The 20,167-nt window shown below is 35.5% G+C and overlaps 2 protein-coding genes across 2 annotated transcripts; one reads left to right on the plus strand and one right to left on the minus strand.

Moving 5' to 3' along the window:
- Window positions 1-491: 491 nt before the first annotated feature.
- Window positions 492-3,364, plus strand: LOC105127565 (uncharacterized). Its single transcript, XM_011028913.1, has 3 exons — window positions 492-528; window positions 1,350-1,650; window positions 2,516-3,364. The coding sequence occupies exons 1-3, from the start codon at window positions 502-504 to the stop codon at window positions 2,584-2,586; spliced, it is 399 nt and encodes a 132-aa protein (XP_011027215.1). The 5' UTR covers window positions 492-501; the 3' UTR covers window positions 2,587-3,364.
- A 4,467-nt stretch (window positions 3,365-7,831) lies between these two features.
- Window positions 7,832-9,562, minus strand: LOC105127566 (expansin-A4). Its single transcript, XM_011028914.1, has 3 exons — window positions 9,335-9,562; window positions 8,678-8,996; window positions 7,832-8,444 (listed from the first exon to the last, which is right to left on the minus strand). Exons 1-3 carry the CDS (start codon window positions 9,480-9,482, stop codon window positions 8,135-8,137), a joined length of 777 nt encoding a protein of 258 aa, XP_011027216.1. The 5' UTR covers window positions 9,483-9,562; the 3' UTR covers window positions 7,832-8,134.
- Window positions 9,563-20,167: the final 10,605 nt, after the last annotated feature.

Genomic DNA, 20,167 nt, shown 5'->3' on the forward strand with positions numbered 1-20,167 from the left:
TAAATTCTTAATTTGATGTAAAGTAAGATTATAAAAATATTTTATGAATACTAGCAAGTGATCTTTCTATACAAATCACTATAATTAATATTTTCATTTAATTCAATTGATTTATATATATTTTATCCACTATTTGCCCTTTGATTCTTTATCTTTTAATGAAAAAATAAAATAAAATGTAATTAGAAGCTGATTTGTAGTCGAAGAATCAAAAAAAAAAGAGTAATTAGAAGCTGATTTGTAGTCGAAGAACCTAATCATGAAAAAAAAGGATGAAAAATCAAATTGAAAATTTTTAAACATTTTACTATTTTAATACACAACAATTTGTAACAGGATGAAAAGTAAAATGCTACAGTGTCTTGCTTATCTTCTTGCCACCTGTCATTGTTTAAAACTTTTCCATTGCCACCTTTCTTCTGTCCTGTAACTAAAAGTTTAGTACATTTTGTACGCTCTCAATTTCCCATGCCGTCTTTAGCTCTCTCCGACTCAATTTTCATGTCTGCACCAAAATTAAGCTCTAAGGTTAGTCCCTCTCTTCTTTAACCCTCTCTTTGTGTTTTGCATTTGCTCTGTATTTTGATTAATGGGTCAGATTCAGATGGACGTTCTAGCATTTCATTCACGTTTTGATGTCATATTGCTTGCATTTTTCCTTCTCTAATCCGATTCTCAGTTTCCATGTTTGAAATCTTTATTACAGTCTTCGTCTTTAAGATATTGCAATGGTTTCTTTTTTAAGAGCTGCTCCTTCAAGCTAAAAGTGGAATAAAGACTGGGGTAATTACTTCTAATTTAGGAAAAATATGAGGCGTAAACCTTTTGTTTTTTCATACATTTGAAAATCGAATTGTTTTCTTGCGTTTCGGAGGCAAGTTTGTGAAGAAATCATCTTTAACTTCGAAACATTGGCATTTCACGAGTCCAACATTTTTGAGATTAAATCCTATTCTTGCCAGAATGCAATCTAAAAAGCTAACTAAATGCAAAGAACTTTGGGCTTAAATTTTACTTTATAACACAGCTTGTGCTCTTGATCTGTGTGTTTGTTTCAATTAGATTTATATCATTAATGATTCCAATACTGTAAAAAAATTAATCACAATTATGCTTCATAATTGACATGAATGATGCGATTTAGCAGAGTGCTTTAGACCCACGAACTTGTTCATTTTACGTTATTATTATTATACTGCACAACAGGGGCATGCCCTTTATTCCCTCAATCGATTTTAGTCGTGAAAAGGACAGGCTTCACTAGTTAAGACTTAAGGTAGTTGGCATGCCCCTATTAATCAAATATTTTCCAGTGTCCATCTGAACGTTAAGTTTGCCTTTTGCTGTAGGCATCTCGGTATTGTGCTCAAATGGGGAACTGGAATGTTGACGAGGAGCTAAAGCAAGCACATAAGCTTATTAAGAGTCTTGTTGAGGAGATTGATTTCAAAAACCATAAGTTGTCCATGATGCAGTCTAATTATGAGGAAACGATTGCCCATATACGCAAAGTTGTTATTGGACTTACAGAGACGATAAATTCCAAAGATAAAAAATTGTTGGAATTGGAACAGAGATATCAGGAGAGTTCTGCAGCTGTGAGATGGTTGATGAACGAGAAAGCCATGCAGGGCGAGGTCTATGGAAAAGGTATCTTACATGTAGTAATAAATGAGTTTGAGTGGAACTGAGTGCTAGGAAAAAAAATCATCATTTGAGGGCAACATATGGTTACAAGGCTTGAGAATGTTGAAACTGCTATTGAGCCTACAGAGTCCAGGACCGCCTGGGGATCAAATTAATCTGTGTTGCTATACTTGCCTTGAGTATTGTATTTTGGGAAAAATATAGTAACAAGGATGAAAGAATGTTCTCTCTTGAAGCTTCCCCTTCTGTGCATAAATAGCCTATTTATGCAGAGTTCACCGTGATTTCTTGTTTTAAATTGAACCATTGTTTCAAACAGCACATTATCTGGTACATGCATTTGGACAATAGGGAAACTATGGCCTCTGTATTACTTGAACATGCCTCTTGAACAGCAGATGCTGCATTTTAGAGAAAGCTTCAATTTCCTGATATCAAACTGAAAGCTTCATGGTCACTAAAAACTGAAGATTGGGCACTCACTACACCATATCGCACAAACTATAAGATTTTACTTTATGAAATTAATAGACCACTTGTGTTTGAGATGTGTGCTCTCACTACTGCTTTGATACTGCAACAAGTATACAAGGCATCGAGTGATTGGAAACACAGAAAAGAAAACCTTATTTAGAATGGTCCCTTGAATTATTAAATGCAGCCATAAGCTACAATACACTCAAGAATGAAGTCTTTAAGAAGTTGCTTATCTCCCTGAAACAAATTCACTCCGGAATTATATTATAATCTCAGAATTTCTTGTTTTCATGTTGATTATGCTCTATGCTTAGATTTATCTGGCAAGTGTAGGTAAAGAGTAAGTGTTTCCTGACTTGTATATGCTTTACTCAACTTGTGATAATCCCAGAAATTAGAAAATTAAAGTCCACCAATGCCAAGCTGAGGAATGGCATCGAATGGCACAAGAAAAGGCTCTAGGCGCTAACCAAAGAATTGGAAGAGTGCAAAGGCACTGAATGACATGGCGGCAAGTACTTTAGTGAATGAAACAGAGGGGAATAACATGGAATGTCAAAAAAATGAGTTCGAGCAGCTACATAAAGAACTGGAGGAGCACAAGGCCCATAATGATATGGAGAGAAGAGCTTCTGTGGATGAGACAAAGAGGAACAGAATTGGATGTCAAAACAAAGAGCTCGAGCAACAAACCAAAGAACTGGAGGAGCATAAAGCTCATAATGATATGGAATGAAGAACTTCTGTGGATGGGACAGAGGAATAGCATTGGGTATCAAAAGAAAGATCTCGAGCAACAAACAGAAGAACTGGAGGAGCACAAGGCCCAGAATGATATGGAGAGAATAACTTCAGAGGAAGAGATAGAGAGGAATAAAATGGAATGCCAAAAGAGAGAGATTGGGCATCGAACCATAGAACTGGAGGAGTGTTGGTATAAAATGGAATGTCAAAAGAGATAGCTCGAGCAGCCAACCAAAGTACTGGAGCAATGCAAGGTCCAGAATGACCTGGAAAGGGAAACTTTATTGTATGATATAAATAAGGTCAGTATACTATAACTTGCCCATAAAGTACATCAGAGATGATTAAAACCCTCGTTGGCCATTGCATTGTAAAACGGCTATAGATGTGGTCGCTGCATCAGCTCCTTCTTTGTTGGCCATTGCATGGGCAGTCACTTCCAAAAAGACACTATCGTTGCTGCTGTGGATAATATCTAAGATATCGACAGAGGTAAAAAAAAGGTTTTTGCAGTTTGTTTCATGTATTGTTGATAAACTAAAGCAGAAGGATTTATGTACTAAAAAACAGCTTTGAAACTATCTAAGATATCGACAGAGGTAAAAAAAGGTTTTTGCAGTTTGTTTAATGTATTGTTGATAAACTAAAGCAGAAGAATTTGTGTACTAAAAAACAGCTTTGAAACTATCTAGATGTAGCAACACTTTCATGTCTACAACCAGCTAAATCATCTGTATTCTAGTTGTGCTTCACATTTTCCTTCAGAATTCAGCATCATAGATCCCAATGTAACCACGTTAGTCCCACGTGATGGGATCCTCATAGAAATCTGCTGAGCAGAGAAAGAAATTGGTCATGTATCTCGGTTATCATCTTCTCCGTCTTCTCGTAGGTTTTAACTGTGAGAATATGCTTACACCTTTGGCACATGGAGACCAGTCTTCTTGGTTAGGTTTTAGGCTAGGAATCCATAATCGGATGCATCCTCTGATGCATTTTTAACATAATGAGGTACTTGCTAATTGTTTTTTAAAATGTTTTTATTTTAAAAATTATTTTTGATATTAATACATCAAATGATTCAGAAATACATAAAAAATATAATTTTAAACAAAAAAAATAATTTTTATCAAACACCTGTTTAGAACGTAATTCTAGACAACACCGAATTCATGTAACCTCTCTTCTCTTTGATTGTAACTCAAGATTGTAAAGTGGGAAATAGTGCTTAGCAGCAAGCCTGATTTGTTTTGCCACCTGCTCGAGCCATGATCCGGGGCTGTTGTATATCGGTTGGCTCCTCATCCAAGAGTGGGAAGTCGGTCCAAAAGCCCACACAACCTGAGTTACAAAACATAAGAATTGGGCCCTAAGCCCATACAACATCAGTTGTAAGACATAAACAGTGGGCTTTAAGCTTTGTGAAACCCTAGGGACCGGACTTGCAGCTATAAAAAAACGAAAAAAGGGAAATGCCTATCCCATCTCACGCCATTTCCCATCTCCAGCCGACACCGAAAGCAACTGTGGCGAAACCCTAGGGTTAAGAATACAATTTATTTGAATCGACAGGCCTATTTATAAGCATGTATGGGTTATGATTATAATGAGAGAGGGCTTAAGTGGGATCTTCAACAAAACCCGTTCGGATTTGAGGGTTAAAAAATGATGGAAATAGCCAAGCACAAAAGAAGAAGAAGCCGCCACTCCGAGAGTCAGGCTTTGGTTTCTCTTCAGTTTGTCTCCTTTTTCCTCTTTTTTAGCTATTCTTTCTTTCTGGGTTTTCCACAATGACAGACCTTTTAATTTTTACACTTGATATGAGCCCGCATGTCAAATTTATATTATATTTTAGCTTTTGCATTGATTTGATTTTATTAGAAGACTTTTTTTTATATAGGCATGTGTTGTTTCTGTTATGGGGAAGCATTTTTTGTTAGTTTTCTCATTTAACAACCGTGCAATAGAGAAAGCCTTGTTACTTCACTTTCTTTTCAAGAGCAGAAAATTTTGCTTTTTGGAATCTGGTGAGGTAATTAGGCAGCGGCCAGACAACCGTAGGGATGATATCCACAGATGACGGGCTGTTAATCCCGCTTTGTCTACTGATTCCATCTCACATTTCTTACTTTGATGGTTTTAATGTTGGTTAATTGTCAGGAGCCCCTAAATCCATACAACCCAAGATAACTAAAACCGAGCAGATGCGGATGAAATACTGGTTTTGTTTCTAGATTTTGTCATTCTTTTTTGGGTTTTTAGAATCTAATTATTTTTTTATCGCATGTAGTAAGATTTATGATAAAACATGGGTGAAATTTTACACCTTCAAAAATGTTTTGCTGAAAAAAGGTTGTTACCTGCATGGCCTTTTGCATCTTGAAGGCATACCATAAGCACAGGATGATGGACACAACCTGATTTCGGTACATTCATTTAGTGTTCTAAGTTTCTTTCATTGAGAAAATTTGGAGAGACGCTTACCTCAATTCGTTTGAGGATTATGTTTTTATGCAAATAGCTACATGTAATCTAGGAGAGCTTTTTCCTGGATTTTATTGCGTGCTTGGTCATGGGCATCTGCCATATTAGGTTTGTTTTGTTTTGCCACGTGGTTCATTCTTGATAGGCATTTTCCTACACTATTGAAAACTAGAGGTCCGGTGCCTCCAAATGCAACTTTAAGATTGAGAATTTGAGGCAGAGCAAAAGCCCTTGCAACAGTAGAAATGATACTAGAAGAAACTTTGGTCGAGAATTTAAGAACATTTGAAGGTTTCCCCAACAAATGGACGTCTCGTGGACATATGAAGGACGATGTAGCTACATACAATTCCTGGACAAAAATGCTCCACGCATCAAGAAATACCATACCAGTATATATGCATTGCTGTTTTGCGTAACAGGAAGCTCCCTTAAATCTAATCGAGTTCATTCGACCATCCTTGTTTGAACTATGCTTGTAATTTTCGTTGTGATTTCTGAACCTGAAAGTCCTACGTTGTCTGTAATCCTGATGCTTGCCCAATCAGTGACAATATGCCAAAACGTTATTGGTTTGTGAACCTCCATCGTGGTTCTATTGTTTTAATTGAGTTGACTCGTAGTTCCATTACAATGGTCCAAATCCGGTGGCTGCATTGGCTTAGCCGCATTTCCCATTAACAACTCCCGCCTTCCCGGAGAGAAATCCCACTCCGACTTGCAGGGACTAAAATGACGGATATTGGCACTCCGGCATGAGAAGCGAAGGGCAAGAAGAAAGGTGAGCAGGGGACTTGGAATTAGCTGGGAATGCGACAGTAAAGCAAAAGATTAACTACTGCTCCGTCATGAGAACGAAGGTCAAGAAGAAAGAGGTGAGCAGGGGACTCAGAATTAGCTAGTAAAAATGCAATAGTAAAGCAAAAGATTCACAACTGCTACAAAAATTGCTTACACGACTTACCTTCAAACAAAAGTGAAAATAGAATGGGCTCTCCTGGAAAGTGGAAGCAAAGGTAAAGAAGGATTGATTATAAATTTGTAGCTGGGGTTTTATCATCTTGCAAACGTGGATCTTACTTTTTCAATTCATCTACGAAAAACTCGAAACCTTTGGAAAAAAGAAGTGGGTTAAATCTGTTAGGCCTGCTTATTTGATGATCTGGGCTGTGTACTAACAACAAGAACAAGAAGATTAATCTTGGGCCAATTCAAAACACCCCAGTCGTCCTTATCCATTTTGTTATCACAGTAAATGCTGTCCCATTCTTTATGGTTTCTATTTTTCCTTTCTCGTATTCGCGCGAAGACTGAAGACAGGCATCAGTGTAAGATAATATTATTAACCAGAATAGAATCTTTGACTTGTTTGTCACCTCACCCATCGCCACCGAAGAAAAGAAATCATTCATGTTTTTACCATCCTTCGAGGTCCTTCGAGGCAAGAGCCAGCTATGGCGCCCCTTGTAGTCTTGCATCTTTTCTTCTCAAGTTCAACAGTTTCGTTTTCCTTTAATGCGGTTTCAATAAGAATAACTTTCTCCGCTCATCCCAAGATCGTTAAATAAGCAAAATTGATGTTTAATATTTGGGAATTGCAATTGGCACAGCCCCGTCGCTTTTTTCTCACAATCAAATGACTAAACTAAACCTCTTCTATCTTTTTGACCTTGTAGAACGCCGTCGGGAGAGTGTGTTTATTTTATCAAGGCCGCCCTTTATACATTATTTTAATCGAAAAAGAGTAGCACAATGTCTCCCTGCAGATGCAAAGACGTGTTAACGTTGTCTTTACAGCCTTGGAAGAAAGACCTCGTCGAGATAATTTCCACAGATTTTTTATTCGGGGAAATAAGAGGATAATAGTTTCACATCCGAAGCCACAAAGATTGATTATTGATGGCTAGAATTCAAAGTGACAGCCAATTGAATCGAAAAGGAAAAGATGAGAGTCCCAAATCACGGCGATCCACCAAAAAAACCAAGGATGAGCTATAGTCTTTCAAAGAAAGAAGAAGGGCAGTAGCCTTAAAATTCTTATCGTCAACAGTGACCACCTTTTTATGGAATAGTTTCAGCTTGACTTGGTTAATATACTACAACTGTGATCAATAACCACAGGTTCTAATCTTTACTGGTTTTTTTTTCTTTTGACATCATTTTCTCAGCAACCAAAGGGAAAGCAAAGCGAAGATAATGATTCTTTTTGCTCTCTCACATAAAGCGTAGGATAGGTATCTAGCTTTTTAGTAATAGATTATTACTTCAGAATTCAGAAGGTCAAGTCAGATTAAAAAAAAGAGGGGGAAATCTGTGCTCATCATAGACAGGAAGGCTGAGCCTATAGCCATTCCCTTAATATTTTAGAACATCCAAGTTACTTTTTATCAAATGAGCTCAATTGCGTGCCGCAACTTTTATCGACTCTTGCAGGAAATGCATCCATATTATAAAATTTAAACGTCTAAAATCACTTACAGAAAACAAAGAAACAAGATTCTTGTATGTATATATATATAGATATTAATTTATAACATGGTAAACAAAAGCGGCGGGCTACATTCATCCTTGCAGCCACCTCTGCTTCCGACCTTACTACATTCACTTTTTCACCTTTTTTTTTATCCATTAACATAACAACCACCCAAAAAAAGGAAAAAATCTCTCCCTTTCACCGCCACCACCGACACACTTTTCTTATTTCCACTTTTTTCACCCGGGAAAGAAAAGGCACGGAAAAAAGAAGCCAACATATCAAGAGGGAAATTCAAATTAAACCAGTTTAAACCCTAAAATTCTTTCCAACGAAAGTTTGACTAAATTGCCAGTTTGAAGGAACAACGTTCCATGAAGTAGAGGTGCGTCTATCACTGCCGGTGACCCTGAAAGATAATGACTGACCAACCAAAACTGAGTTTGACTGCCAGTTTTGACCCCAGTTACGACTCATGCTCATCCACCCAGTCTTTGATCCCTTCACGCTCACTTTCACAATATCTCCTGCACCTGCAACGTTGGTGATCAAAACCAAGTTGAAGTAACGGTGACCGTTGATTTGGAACCTGATCCCCCCTCGTTTTCTACACGGTACCCTATAAAAGAAACAGATGACATTTTAGTAATTTGGAGGTGGGAACAAAGTAGATATCCTATCTGATCTCTTCAGAAAATACAGTTGATCAGAAGTTTCAGAAGATTGTACGCTGAGAAATCTTGAAAGACCAGTCATTCTATACTATCATAGGAAATTATGCAATCACATTTTATAGTCTAGAGTCCAGACAGATTTATTTGCACTAAACTGATAAATAGGTTGTATGTTTACCGGCGGTAAGAGACAGGAACGATGCCAGCACGGTACTCAGCGATCTTGAGGAACATGGGCATAGCAAGATCGAAGTGAGGACGAGGAGGATTGCACCAACCACCATTGTCACTGGGCAATGCATAATTAGGAGGGCAAAAGTTTGTTGCTGTGATTAAAATTGACGGGCTACCAGAGTGGCACCATTGTGGGTCATTACCGCACTTTATTTCAAAACAAGCACCACAACTAAGGCCACTGTTGAACAGGGCTGTGCTTAGTGCTGCGGTATTCACGCCATAGCCTTGGCTGTACAAGTTGCCGTACCCGCAAGCGCCGCCTGAACACAAGAAATAAATCAATTAATTTCCTTATGTGGGATTTAGACTTTTGGTTTTTGAATAATTAAAATGGAATTTTAATAGTCGTTTGCAATGCGCGGTATTGGCTTGTGCTAATTGCGTTTAAATGCCTTAGAAATCTGATTTTGGTTAAAACAGAGTTCAGTGCTGTTTAAAGCAGGGAAAGGTGTGGGCTTGCTCTGTATTTATGGTTCTGTCATGGAAAATGCAAGAAGAAAACATGGGAGGGGCTATACAAAATGTGGAAACAACTCACGAACTTATCAAAAATTCAAGAAGCTAACTACTTAGCATGAACGGTTCAAGATGACAGTACCCATAGTTCCAGAGGCATCACTGCCACCGTAAAAAGTAGCATGCGCGCTCTGCCAGGCTCCTCCAGTGTAAACACCAGGAATTCTTGCCTCGACAAGAGTCAAAAACAGCACCAAAGACGCAACACAAGTGGTAGCCCTAATAGCCATTGCTTCCACCTGTCGCTAGACTATGCAGAGGCTTCTAGAGATGGGGATTTGGGACAGGGGGGAGTGTGAGGAGAAGGCGGGGAGTGGACTGCTATTTATGGAGGCAAAAAGCATGCATTGTCAAAAAAGACAAACCAAATTATAATCACCGTTAATTAGTGCTTGATTTGGCATCAAGATGATTAAGCAAAATTCCCTCCCCTGGCGGTAACCCTTTCAACGTCCGTCAAATTTCTACTGCTACAGTTTGTTTACAAAAACACCCTCGTGGTATTTTGGTTGAAAACGGTAAGGGCATTTGGTGGGGTGCCGATGAAGGACACGAGACTCAAGAGGATCAACCATCAAGGCTGGTATGAAACCGCTTTGCTTCATTTCAAATTTGTGCCATTGATTACAGTTTTGTCTAAAAATTGCTAACTTTATTGTCTTTTTCTGACTTCTGATTTTTCCCTCCATTGAAATTTCGGACTGAAGGGATTGATGGGCTTGAATCTGGAGGGAATAGTGGGGCTACAAGCTTTTACGGATCATAGAATGTAACATGATATTTCATATAACGTGCGTGCTGCTTTAGACTACAAATCAAGCGTGTAATGTGGAAACTCTGCACACGCTACTTTTAAGTAGTGTATATAGTATAGAAATCTCGAAAAAAAATTACGTGTGAAGTTGAAGAACGTTGCATTAGGAATCATGTAAGATTACTTTTAAGTAGCGTTTTTGGATTCACGTTGAAAGCTAAAGGTCTGCTCATTTGTCAATCATGCAAGAGCTTGATGTGAAAATGACCCGTAAACAGCCGTGTGAGGTTGAAGAACGTTGCATTAGGAATCGTAAGCACAGAATTTAAAGGGCTGGTGCAAGCCATCATGTTCTCTATTTATCATGAATACAAGGGACACCATAAAAAGCAATTAAAACTAGTCAAGAATGACGAGAGAAAGGGTAGCGGTTCCTTCTTTTCTCTATGCAGTTCTTATCCACTGGCAACATCAAAATAAAGCAATGCCTATAAACCTTGAAGGATACTGCACCCGCCTCATTGAATATTTTCACAGAAAAGGCAAGTCTCAACGGGCCGTAGTTGGATAGAGGTGGGACCCAGATACCCGGATTTATCGGTCCACGTATTACGCCGTGCATTAGCCGTACGCTTGTTGGACTCCACCTCTTCCTCGGGTCTTCTCGGTCACGGTGTTCGTATTTTTCTACGTTGGTGTCAACTTTTACCGGAGTTGCCTTGTGTTTCCAGCCCGCACCTAATAGGAAAGCAGGTTGATTGATTTGCCATGCTGATCCCTTTCAGTAATTTTGATTTCTTAAAACTCTGACTATTATAGTATTTCTAGGATTGATTTCGCCTTGAATAAATCCTTCCCCTTTCCAGTTTAGACAGGTCATCATCATCTTTATTGAAGGAGAGATTTAAGTAAAGGCAAGGTGATTGATATACCATCTCGTGCAAATCTTTTGAAGTTGAACCTCAAATTTTCAAGTTTAAGAAAAATGTCCAAAAAAATGACAAACTGCAATAAGTTTAGGATGCAGCAAGGAATCCATCCACCTAACATCAGATACGTACTAAATCTAACCAGCGAGACCTTGAGAACTGTTAGGACGGTGTGCTTTACCGGTCTGGCATTAAGGATGCTGGCTGATGACGCAAACTCCATGTCCAATCTGATCATATCAACCAAATCTTAGAAGATCCACCACGTCATCAAAATAATTAAGCTCTTGTTCAACAACACACCGACCTGTCACCCACAACACCCTTTACCTAGCAAGATTAAATTGTTTTAGCTCATGCAATGAGACTCCAACTCATTGCATGTGAAATTGCCCACCAGAACTTCACCTCTCCACCCAACATCTTCATTAATGTCACCCTAACTAGCTACTTTCTACTACAATTTTGTTTTCAATTGACCCAGTTAAACCCCAAAGTTAAGCATTTCTTTTTCCTTCTGGGCTGGGGCGGTTTTCCCCTTTTCAACCCAAGAAGGAAAAAAGAATGCTTCTTGTAGCACTTCTCAGGTTACTTACTGATCTAAAGCCAATACCCTGTGGACGAAGGCGCTAAAAAGAACTCCTACGTGTGCATTGAGAACTTTGCGAATCTTGAAGATATTGTTCTTTCCGAATGGATAATTTTGCTGTAACTTTTTTTTCCACTAGCTAGCGTTTAGTGGCGCAGGCGAGGCAAGTTGTTATTGATTACTTTTCATTTGGCATGGGATTATAAATACCAATTAATTGATTTTATCTTTTTGAAGTGAAATATACGACAAGTATATATCATTAGCCAGATCGATTACAAAGAGAAGCAAGGGACAGTTACAAGTTTGGAAGCAATTTAAGCAGGTTTTTGGTATAATCACTAGCCTCTCAGCGATTCAATACTTTCATTTGAGGTTTGGTATGTATAATTAAGACGGTCTGGAGGACATAATCGGCATTCAATAGAGTAATATATGCCCCACGTCACGAGCCGTTGGCCTTCATTAAACTCAAAAATAAATAGGGTATATTTATCGCTTTATAAAATGATTATTCAAGACTTTACTTATCAGATTTATATAAAAAATAAAAAATAAAATATAAAATATATTTCTTAAACATTTTAAAAGACCTTATAAATCCCATTCACCTTAAACTCCCTCGTCCAGTTCCCCCAACCCAAGCAAGGAAAAGAAGAAGAAACGAAAAACTCTTTCAGTTTGCGGTCTAAAATAAATATTTCAAACCCTACACGTGTGAGGAAATTGTTCAATCGGAAGCTAACAGGTGGCACGACCGATGCTTGAAAAGGCAATTTTGACAAAGCATGATGGGTATTAATAATTCTACCTTTTTGAACTTGGAAGATCTTGTGATCAAAATTATTATAGAAGTTACTACAAGTTTTCTAGCGTATGATTTTTCTTATTTAGTCGTTACTCGTTATAAAGGATTTAATGTCCGGTATTTAAATTAGTAAAGTTCATTGTATGTTCTTTGGCATGCACTGATGCATGATTTTAAGACAACTCTCTCGAGTTCTATCCTTCCGATCTTCTCTTACACAATTTACTGTTTTTTTTCCAATTTACTTTATGCTTTAACTTTATGTTTTGATTTATTGCTGTTTTTGTTGTAGCTTTATCATATATTTTATCTTGCAATTTACCCCTCACAAGATTTACTCTTTGCATGATTTACATATTGCCTTTTTTATTGTGTAATTTAACTCTTTCATTTTATCTATATGCAAAAACTAATGAGATTTAAATTTACAATCATTTTATCATTAATTAAAATTATGATACTATATTAAAAAATTATTTTAATTCAATAACTTAAATTGTTAAATAAAATTATAATATATAATTTATATTATTATTATTATTTAATATATAATATATAAAATGAAAACTCTTCATAATTAGTTATTGTGGGAATGTTATGGATGCTGTTTTCAGAAAAATTATTGTTTTGAGAATTGCTTTGTTAATTCTTAATCATTTGAATTTATTATCTCCAAGTTTTTTGAGGGTTTATAATCTTACTTGATTATGAAATATAGTTTTCACCGCTTTACATATAGAACTCTAAAAATGATAAAGTATTTACATTTTTGAAGGAATAAAAATATTTATGTTAATAACACTGCTACGAAAGTAAAGTCTCTTAAATCTTTTTTTATGTGGAGAGGATTGAAGTGTAATTACAATATAAGAAATAAAGAAATGAGAATAACCGTGTTATTGTGATGCGATTACTTATATCTATAAATTGTACCAAAAATCCCTCTTGCGATACAAGCATGATCGTGGAGGTGTTTGTAATCCTTTTTTATAATTGTTTTTTACAATTATTTTTAATTTTTAAAAATTTATTAAATTACTATTTTTTTAATATTTTTAATGATTTCAACATGTTAAGATCCTGATATACAAAATAATAATACACAACTTAAGAGAGTATGATAAAATAAAAAATTAAACATATAAAAATTTTGATGATTCAACCAATTTTGATTACATTTAAAGACAAATATAAAAAGAATTTTATCAAGTAATATAAAAATTATAATTATTTTCTATTATAGTACGAGAACACATTTTATCACAAATACCTTAATATATCTTTCCTTACTATACTTCTCTTCTGCTTGATGTATTTTCTCTATTTTATTATATATAAAATATAAAATATAAAAAAATATTTTAATATATTTTTAAATAAAAATAATTTTAAAAAATACTCCGGATCACAGTCTGAAAAACTCTTATACCAACTACTTGATATTATTTTCATTATGTAATTAAATTTATATAAAAAAATAAAATTATTAAGTCTGGACTTTATTTTATTGTATTAAATTAAATGATTAGGTATACAATCACTAGCCAGGCCAAGCGATCAACATCCTTCTTTGAAAAACCTGAACAGCACTGACAGCACTCATGATTTACAAACAATTCAAAACGGAGTCCTGTGAATTACAAACTGATCGATTGGTCGCTAATATGTTCTGTACAAAAGCAACAAAAGCGTCAAAGACCATTGCATCACTACCATAAAGTCAATTATCTTGGAACAATCTACTATACTAATTACCCATGCTTGCATCTTCTAGAAAACTTGCCTGCTCTTTGTCGGACCATTTTATCGGACCAAGGGACCATTATTTCCTTTCATGTCTCCTATTAAGAAGAACCCATGCACCTATAGGCAATCCTCCATTGAGCTTTACGCAATCCCTAAAAATGTTCCAAGTCTCTCGAGCAAGCAAGTTTGGAATCATATCTAGAGTTTCTCTAGCGAGCACCGCCACTAACCATCGACTTTTCTTATCTTCCCTTCCTTTTTCTTTCCCTTCCTATGGCCCCTACATGGCATGCTTTAATTCTTTCCCTGCCTCCTACGAGGGCCCTCATGACTTTTGCATTTGACTCTCAACTATATGGGTGCTTCGCTACTTTAAAGTTCAGGGAAGAGTAGCTACCAAACCAACATAACCACCATCAGCGATGGCAATAGGTCCAACCGAATCATTTCTTCAAGGAGCACATGAATGGAACGGCCTTTAGTGATCTGGGCCATGCATTTAGCATAATTGGTGTATGGTCAAGGACTCGAAACATATACTTTCTTTAATCTGCAGGAAATGAAATCGCATCCTCCTCTTTTGCAATTTGAATTTGGTGTTTTTGGCACCGTAATTATTGACATGATGATGCGACAAACCGCAGTCTCTGTGACATATTATTCTATGTAAATTTATCATACACGTTTTTTCGGGTAGCCATTAGCCCGACCCCATTTGAACAACTCCATCGGTGTTCCTGGGACAGTGGGATACTTGGAGCACTGATGCAGAACAGCAAAAGTTCTACACATCTTCTCCGAGCATGTAGGTCCATCCAGTAAGTTGAGAGGCAATTTACGTATTCAAATTTCAAGTTTATCAACCTGCCAACGTTCAGTAACTATTATTTGATAACCGGGATGTTGAATTTTTGCGGCACCAAAATGGGAGCTTTGCCGAAAATGGTAATGAAAGGACAAGCAGAGCCAACCGTGTCAGTGCTCTAAACGAAGGAAATTTTGAACAATTATGTTTGATGGGCCATTCCTTTTTATTGTTGCTTCTGCTCGCGAGTGTAATTCAGCTTAATGAACTTCGTATTTAGGGTTGCAGTCCAATTAATTCTTATTTCTTCATCTGATATCATTTCACATAATTGTTTACGGCTACTGTCAAAAGGGCAGTCATTTGACAGAATTTATACTTTCTTTTGATTGCCACATTGAGAAGATTTAAACAACAATGATGAGTAAAATATAATATTAACATACAACTTCCTTGCCCTTGACTCTTTTTTAATATCCCATATGATTCGTTCTGGAATCGCTCCTTCAAGTAATCTTTGAAATCGAAATTCGTGTTTTTTTTATTTTCTCTCTTGGTCTCCCATGCCTTGTTTTCAACAGTAAAACGAGATAGGTTTCTGATAAGATTTCGTATTACTAAACGGTTCACCAAGTCCTAGCTTGGGCGACTCCACACAGAACAGATAATTGCAGAGGCAACATGGGCAAGCGTTTTACTCAAGACAGAACACATGATTCCTAAAGCTTGCAAAATGCCTTCCTTTCCTCGCAACCACACATCATTAGTCCTTAAAAAGGGAAAGAAAGAGAGGAGCTAAGCCCTGTGTACGCACAAGTTGGAAATTTAAAGCATCTTTTTCTTTAATTCATCTTTTTCAGAGGATAAATTACAGGTGAAGAATTGGGAAAACTACTGTAACCATTCCATTAATGTCGAGCACGATCGGAACAGGCTTCTACTATAATGAACATTAAATAGCAGTTGTCATGAGCATTATTGATTCAATTCCTAAATCTAGAAGATATTGTTCAAGTTCAGCTAAAAGGTGCCTGGCCTTGAATGCAGATCGAAATAAAACCAGTCGTCGTGACTCGTGGCTAATTTTGAACAGTTGTGCTTTGAAATTTCTGACCTGAAGAATGACGTACACAGTGTTGAATATCCATTATTTTCTGCTGCAAAGTTTGTGTTTAATTATTGAATCTTCCTTGAGAGTTGAGACTACTTATTCGTAATGGCCTCGGATTCTGCTGAGATGAGATCAAGCAATAAAATGAGACTTGATGGGCCGTTCTTCGACACTATTCAATACATAAAACCAATCAATTCAAGCCTCTACCAGTTTCATTTTCCACAAAGGTCAAACATATAAAATTTGTTTTAATATATTAATTAATTTTGAAAATCCAACCCAATTGCGTAATTTAATTTGCAAATTATAATTTTAAATATTACATCAATTTTTATTTTTAATTTTAAATATATTTCATGAATATATTTGACCTTAATAAATGTAATAAATAACCGTGCAGTTAATTATTTATATCAACCAAAAAATTCAATTAAATAATTAAAAGAAGGTAAAAACCGACAATAAAGGGGTGTTTAAACAATCTATATTAGAAAGGTGCTTAATTTTAATAAATCAGTTCAATTGAAAAACGTTATTATTCTCTGCCTGGTAGTTACCTTATAAATTTTTCATCGATATAATTATGAAAACTAATTTTCATTTTTTAATATATAACGTAAATTTACTTACAAAAATTGGGGGAAAAAAATCCAGTGATGAATTGTTTTAAATGTCAATGCTATTTTAATATATATATTTTTAATAACTACTTGAAAACAACAAAGAATTTTATTTTTAACATACATTGAAGAACCATAATAAATTTTGAAGCCAAGCATGATTAATTAAAAATAATATAATCCTGGAAAAGACAAATTATCAACCATTGACCCCTTGTTATTTAGACCCTTTCTTGTTTTGAATGTCAATCTACAGCCAGGCCTGGTTTTTTAAAATAAAAAAAACCGGTCTTATATAATTCTATTTGGACGTATTTGTCATTAAATTTCTTACAACTATACATCTTATATGATTAATCATCAAACATCCAAAACATATTAAAAATGATAATTAATCATTCTTTCTGCAAGAGAACATGAAAAATCACTATTTTTTATAATGATGTTTGTTTTCTATACTAATTTTTCTAAATAAACAAAAAAATAAAATTATGAAAAATATCCGTCACTTTTTTAGGTTATATGAAACATAAACAAGCAACTATTAATTTAACTGAGCCTTACCCACCAAAAAAAATAATTTGCAGTGGGAATTGGCTCCTGCTTTTTCATTAAAAAACCTCTAAAATCCATATGCCACCTAGGTCTAACATGTTTTAGGGCCGCGAGTTGGTAGAGTTGATGAACAGTGGTGGTGGTCAAATATCTCACGAAATCCCGACTTCCAGCCCTAATCAGAAAAGAATTCGAGCCTGGAAAACTAAATACCACGAAGCAAAAACCTAGACATGGATGTCATTGCCGTGAAAAGGTTAACGAGAAGGTGGAAGATCTGTCACATAATGCAAAGAGGCCCGGAGGCCCTAGCCACGGTTCATGCTAGCGAGGCAGCTCAATTGGAAGCAACACGGTGATGCTGATGGTGGGCTAACATTTGTCACTGAAAAAAAGGGCCTCTCACGTAATGCCAACCTAATCCAATCATTTGTTCGAGTAAAATCCACAAATAGCAAACAGGCCCACCGTCTCCAGCAGCCGTTTGGGGTGCTTGTAAACTGTTCATGATGGCTTGTTTAATGATGTCAAACATTGATCTTTTGAGCCCTGAGCTAATGCTTCATTCTGTCCCAGTGCAAAGTTTATGTTTTCTTCCCAATTAAATTATATTAAACATATTCCTTATTAGAATGCGTTCTATATTGCGATATATTATGTTTTTAAAAATATCTTTTGTTTATAAATTTGATATTAACATATTAAAATTACCAAAAAATACTAAAAATACTAATTTAATATTTTTATCGGGATAAATTAATTTTTAAAACATGCTCGTCAAACATATTAGATGGAAATTCGATGTCAATTAGCGGTCATTCGGTAGGGGTTAGCTGAGAACGCATCCGGAAATACTTATGCAGAATGCTTTCTAATTAGAAATGCATTAAATTAATCATCCTTTTATGCTGTGAAATATTTCCCATATAGTAATGCAAAAAAAAAAAAAAAAACACTTCATAAAATATCCTACAAGAACATCACCAAGTCCACAGAGCTAAATTGAAATTCTACAGTACAAAGGCAACAGGTTTATTAACTGGATCACTGTTCCCATTGGAGAATAGGAACCTGATAGCTTTTAAGGAAAACAAGATACATAGTTTTTTATGACAAGCTGGCCAACCTCGGATCTGATTCTACTATGCACTTTCTTCTCGGAATGACACAGGCAATAGCCTGTTTTGTAATAAAATACTTGAAAGTTACAAGTATTTCAGACAGATTTATCTCATAATCGACGGTTATAGTTAATTAACCTAAACCCTCAGACTTTGGATGAGCAGATATGTTATTTTATAAGATATGTTTGTCCTGTAATATTTAACTGCGTGAATCTGTCGGCCTCCCATTTTTATATTGACCCTTGTCAAAGCCACTCTCTGGTTTTCTCCCCTTGCTTGGTCTCTCTTGCGAGACAGCTAGCTGGCCTAACGTAGACATGCTGTATCCACCACACATCACATGTAGTTATAGCCTCTTAAGATCACATGGACTCTCCTTGTCTGTGAATATATCATGTGACTGTCCACGGTGGCCGCTACCACGTATCAGCTCATCTGGTTTTGGCTTAGATCTTAATTTACGGACACATTAATCCAGTTTTTTTCTTTTTAAAAAAAAATAGCATGGTTGGCTCAAAGTTATGCGACAGTGACAATGATTGAAAAAATGCTGGAAAATAAGACGATTTAAATAAAACAGCGTTTGAGAATATTATTTTTATATAGTACTGTTATTTTAAACAGTGAATGTTTTAAAACAACTTTTTTTTACAAATTAATTAACTTAAATAAAAGTCAAAAAAAAAAATTATGAAGATTTTATGATCAAAAACTAAAATTTAAAATTTAACTAAAAAAAATAGGAGATACAATAAAAGGCAAGAGAGAACAGAGGGAAGACAAAGAAAAAGAAAGAAAAAAAATGAGTTACACTCAATATTGTTAGAAATATCTAGTCAAGACATTTCTAATTATATCTTAAAAGAATATCAATTTAAATTATAATTAACCCCTAAAAAATTACCATCATATCATGCGATACTCGTTATATAGTTAGAGTTATTTTCTTAAAATATTTTTAAAGACATGTATATTAAAAAAGAGCTTTGGTATGTCCTAAATATTATATTTTTTATTAATTATTGGATCTTAAATATTATTTATTATCTGTTAGATGTTTATAAAATTCTACATACATGTTAATTAAATTAAAAGAAATACAAATTTTTGAAACAACCATTATTTTTAATAATAATTGTGTTTAAACTGTAATATTTTACAGTATTTTATAACACATTTTACTTTTCCAGAATTTTTATGTCGCTATTGTTAAAATGCTAAATTACCCTCTAGACTTGGTCGTGGGAGATGGCCCAGGCCACACTGGATGTCTTTTCCATGGCTGATGGGGTATATCTTACAGGAAATTCCCTTGTCATGGAATATCCATGTCTCTATCCCGTATGCAATTTTTTAGAAGAAACATCATAGAATTGTTGCGGTTGTACCCGGTTATTCTCGTCAACTTGTGCAATCAAAATAATTTATTTTATATCAAGGGGTTTGCTCCCTCTGTGGTCTCAGGTCAACTTGCAAGTGAGGTTCTGGTCTAGTGTTGGAAGAAGCTTGTTTCTTTTTTTCGTATCTGGGTTCGAACCTCACCATGCACGCTTGTCACTCCCGCGGTGCCTTACCTGCTCACTGGGCTTGCAGGATGTTCAGTGAGCCGTAGGGATTAGTCGTGGTGCGCGTAAGCTGGCCCGGACACCCCATGTAAATCAAAATAATAATAATAATAATAATAATAATTTATTTTAATTGGTTAAATTTTATATTTATTTTTAATAGTTATAAATTTGAGTTTTTTTAAGGCTATTGGAGATTTATATAATTATTAATTTATAACGGTTGGAGATTTATATAATTATTAATTTATAAAATTTATAAAATTAGTTAAAATAAACATAAGATAGCACAAACACCTATATTAT

This window comes from Populus euphratica, unplaced genomic scaffold (assembly GCF_000495115.2).
Source record: "Populus euphratica unplaced genomic scaffold, PopEup_1.0 scaffold13.1, whole genome shotgun sequence".
NCBI lineage: Eukaryota > Viridiplantae > Streptophyta > Magnoliopsida > Malpighiales > Salicaceae > Populus > Populus euphratica.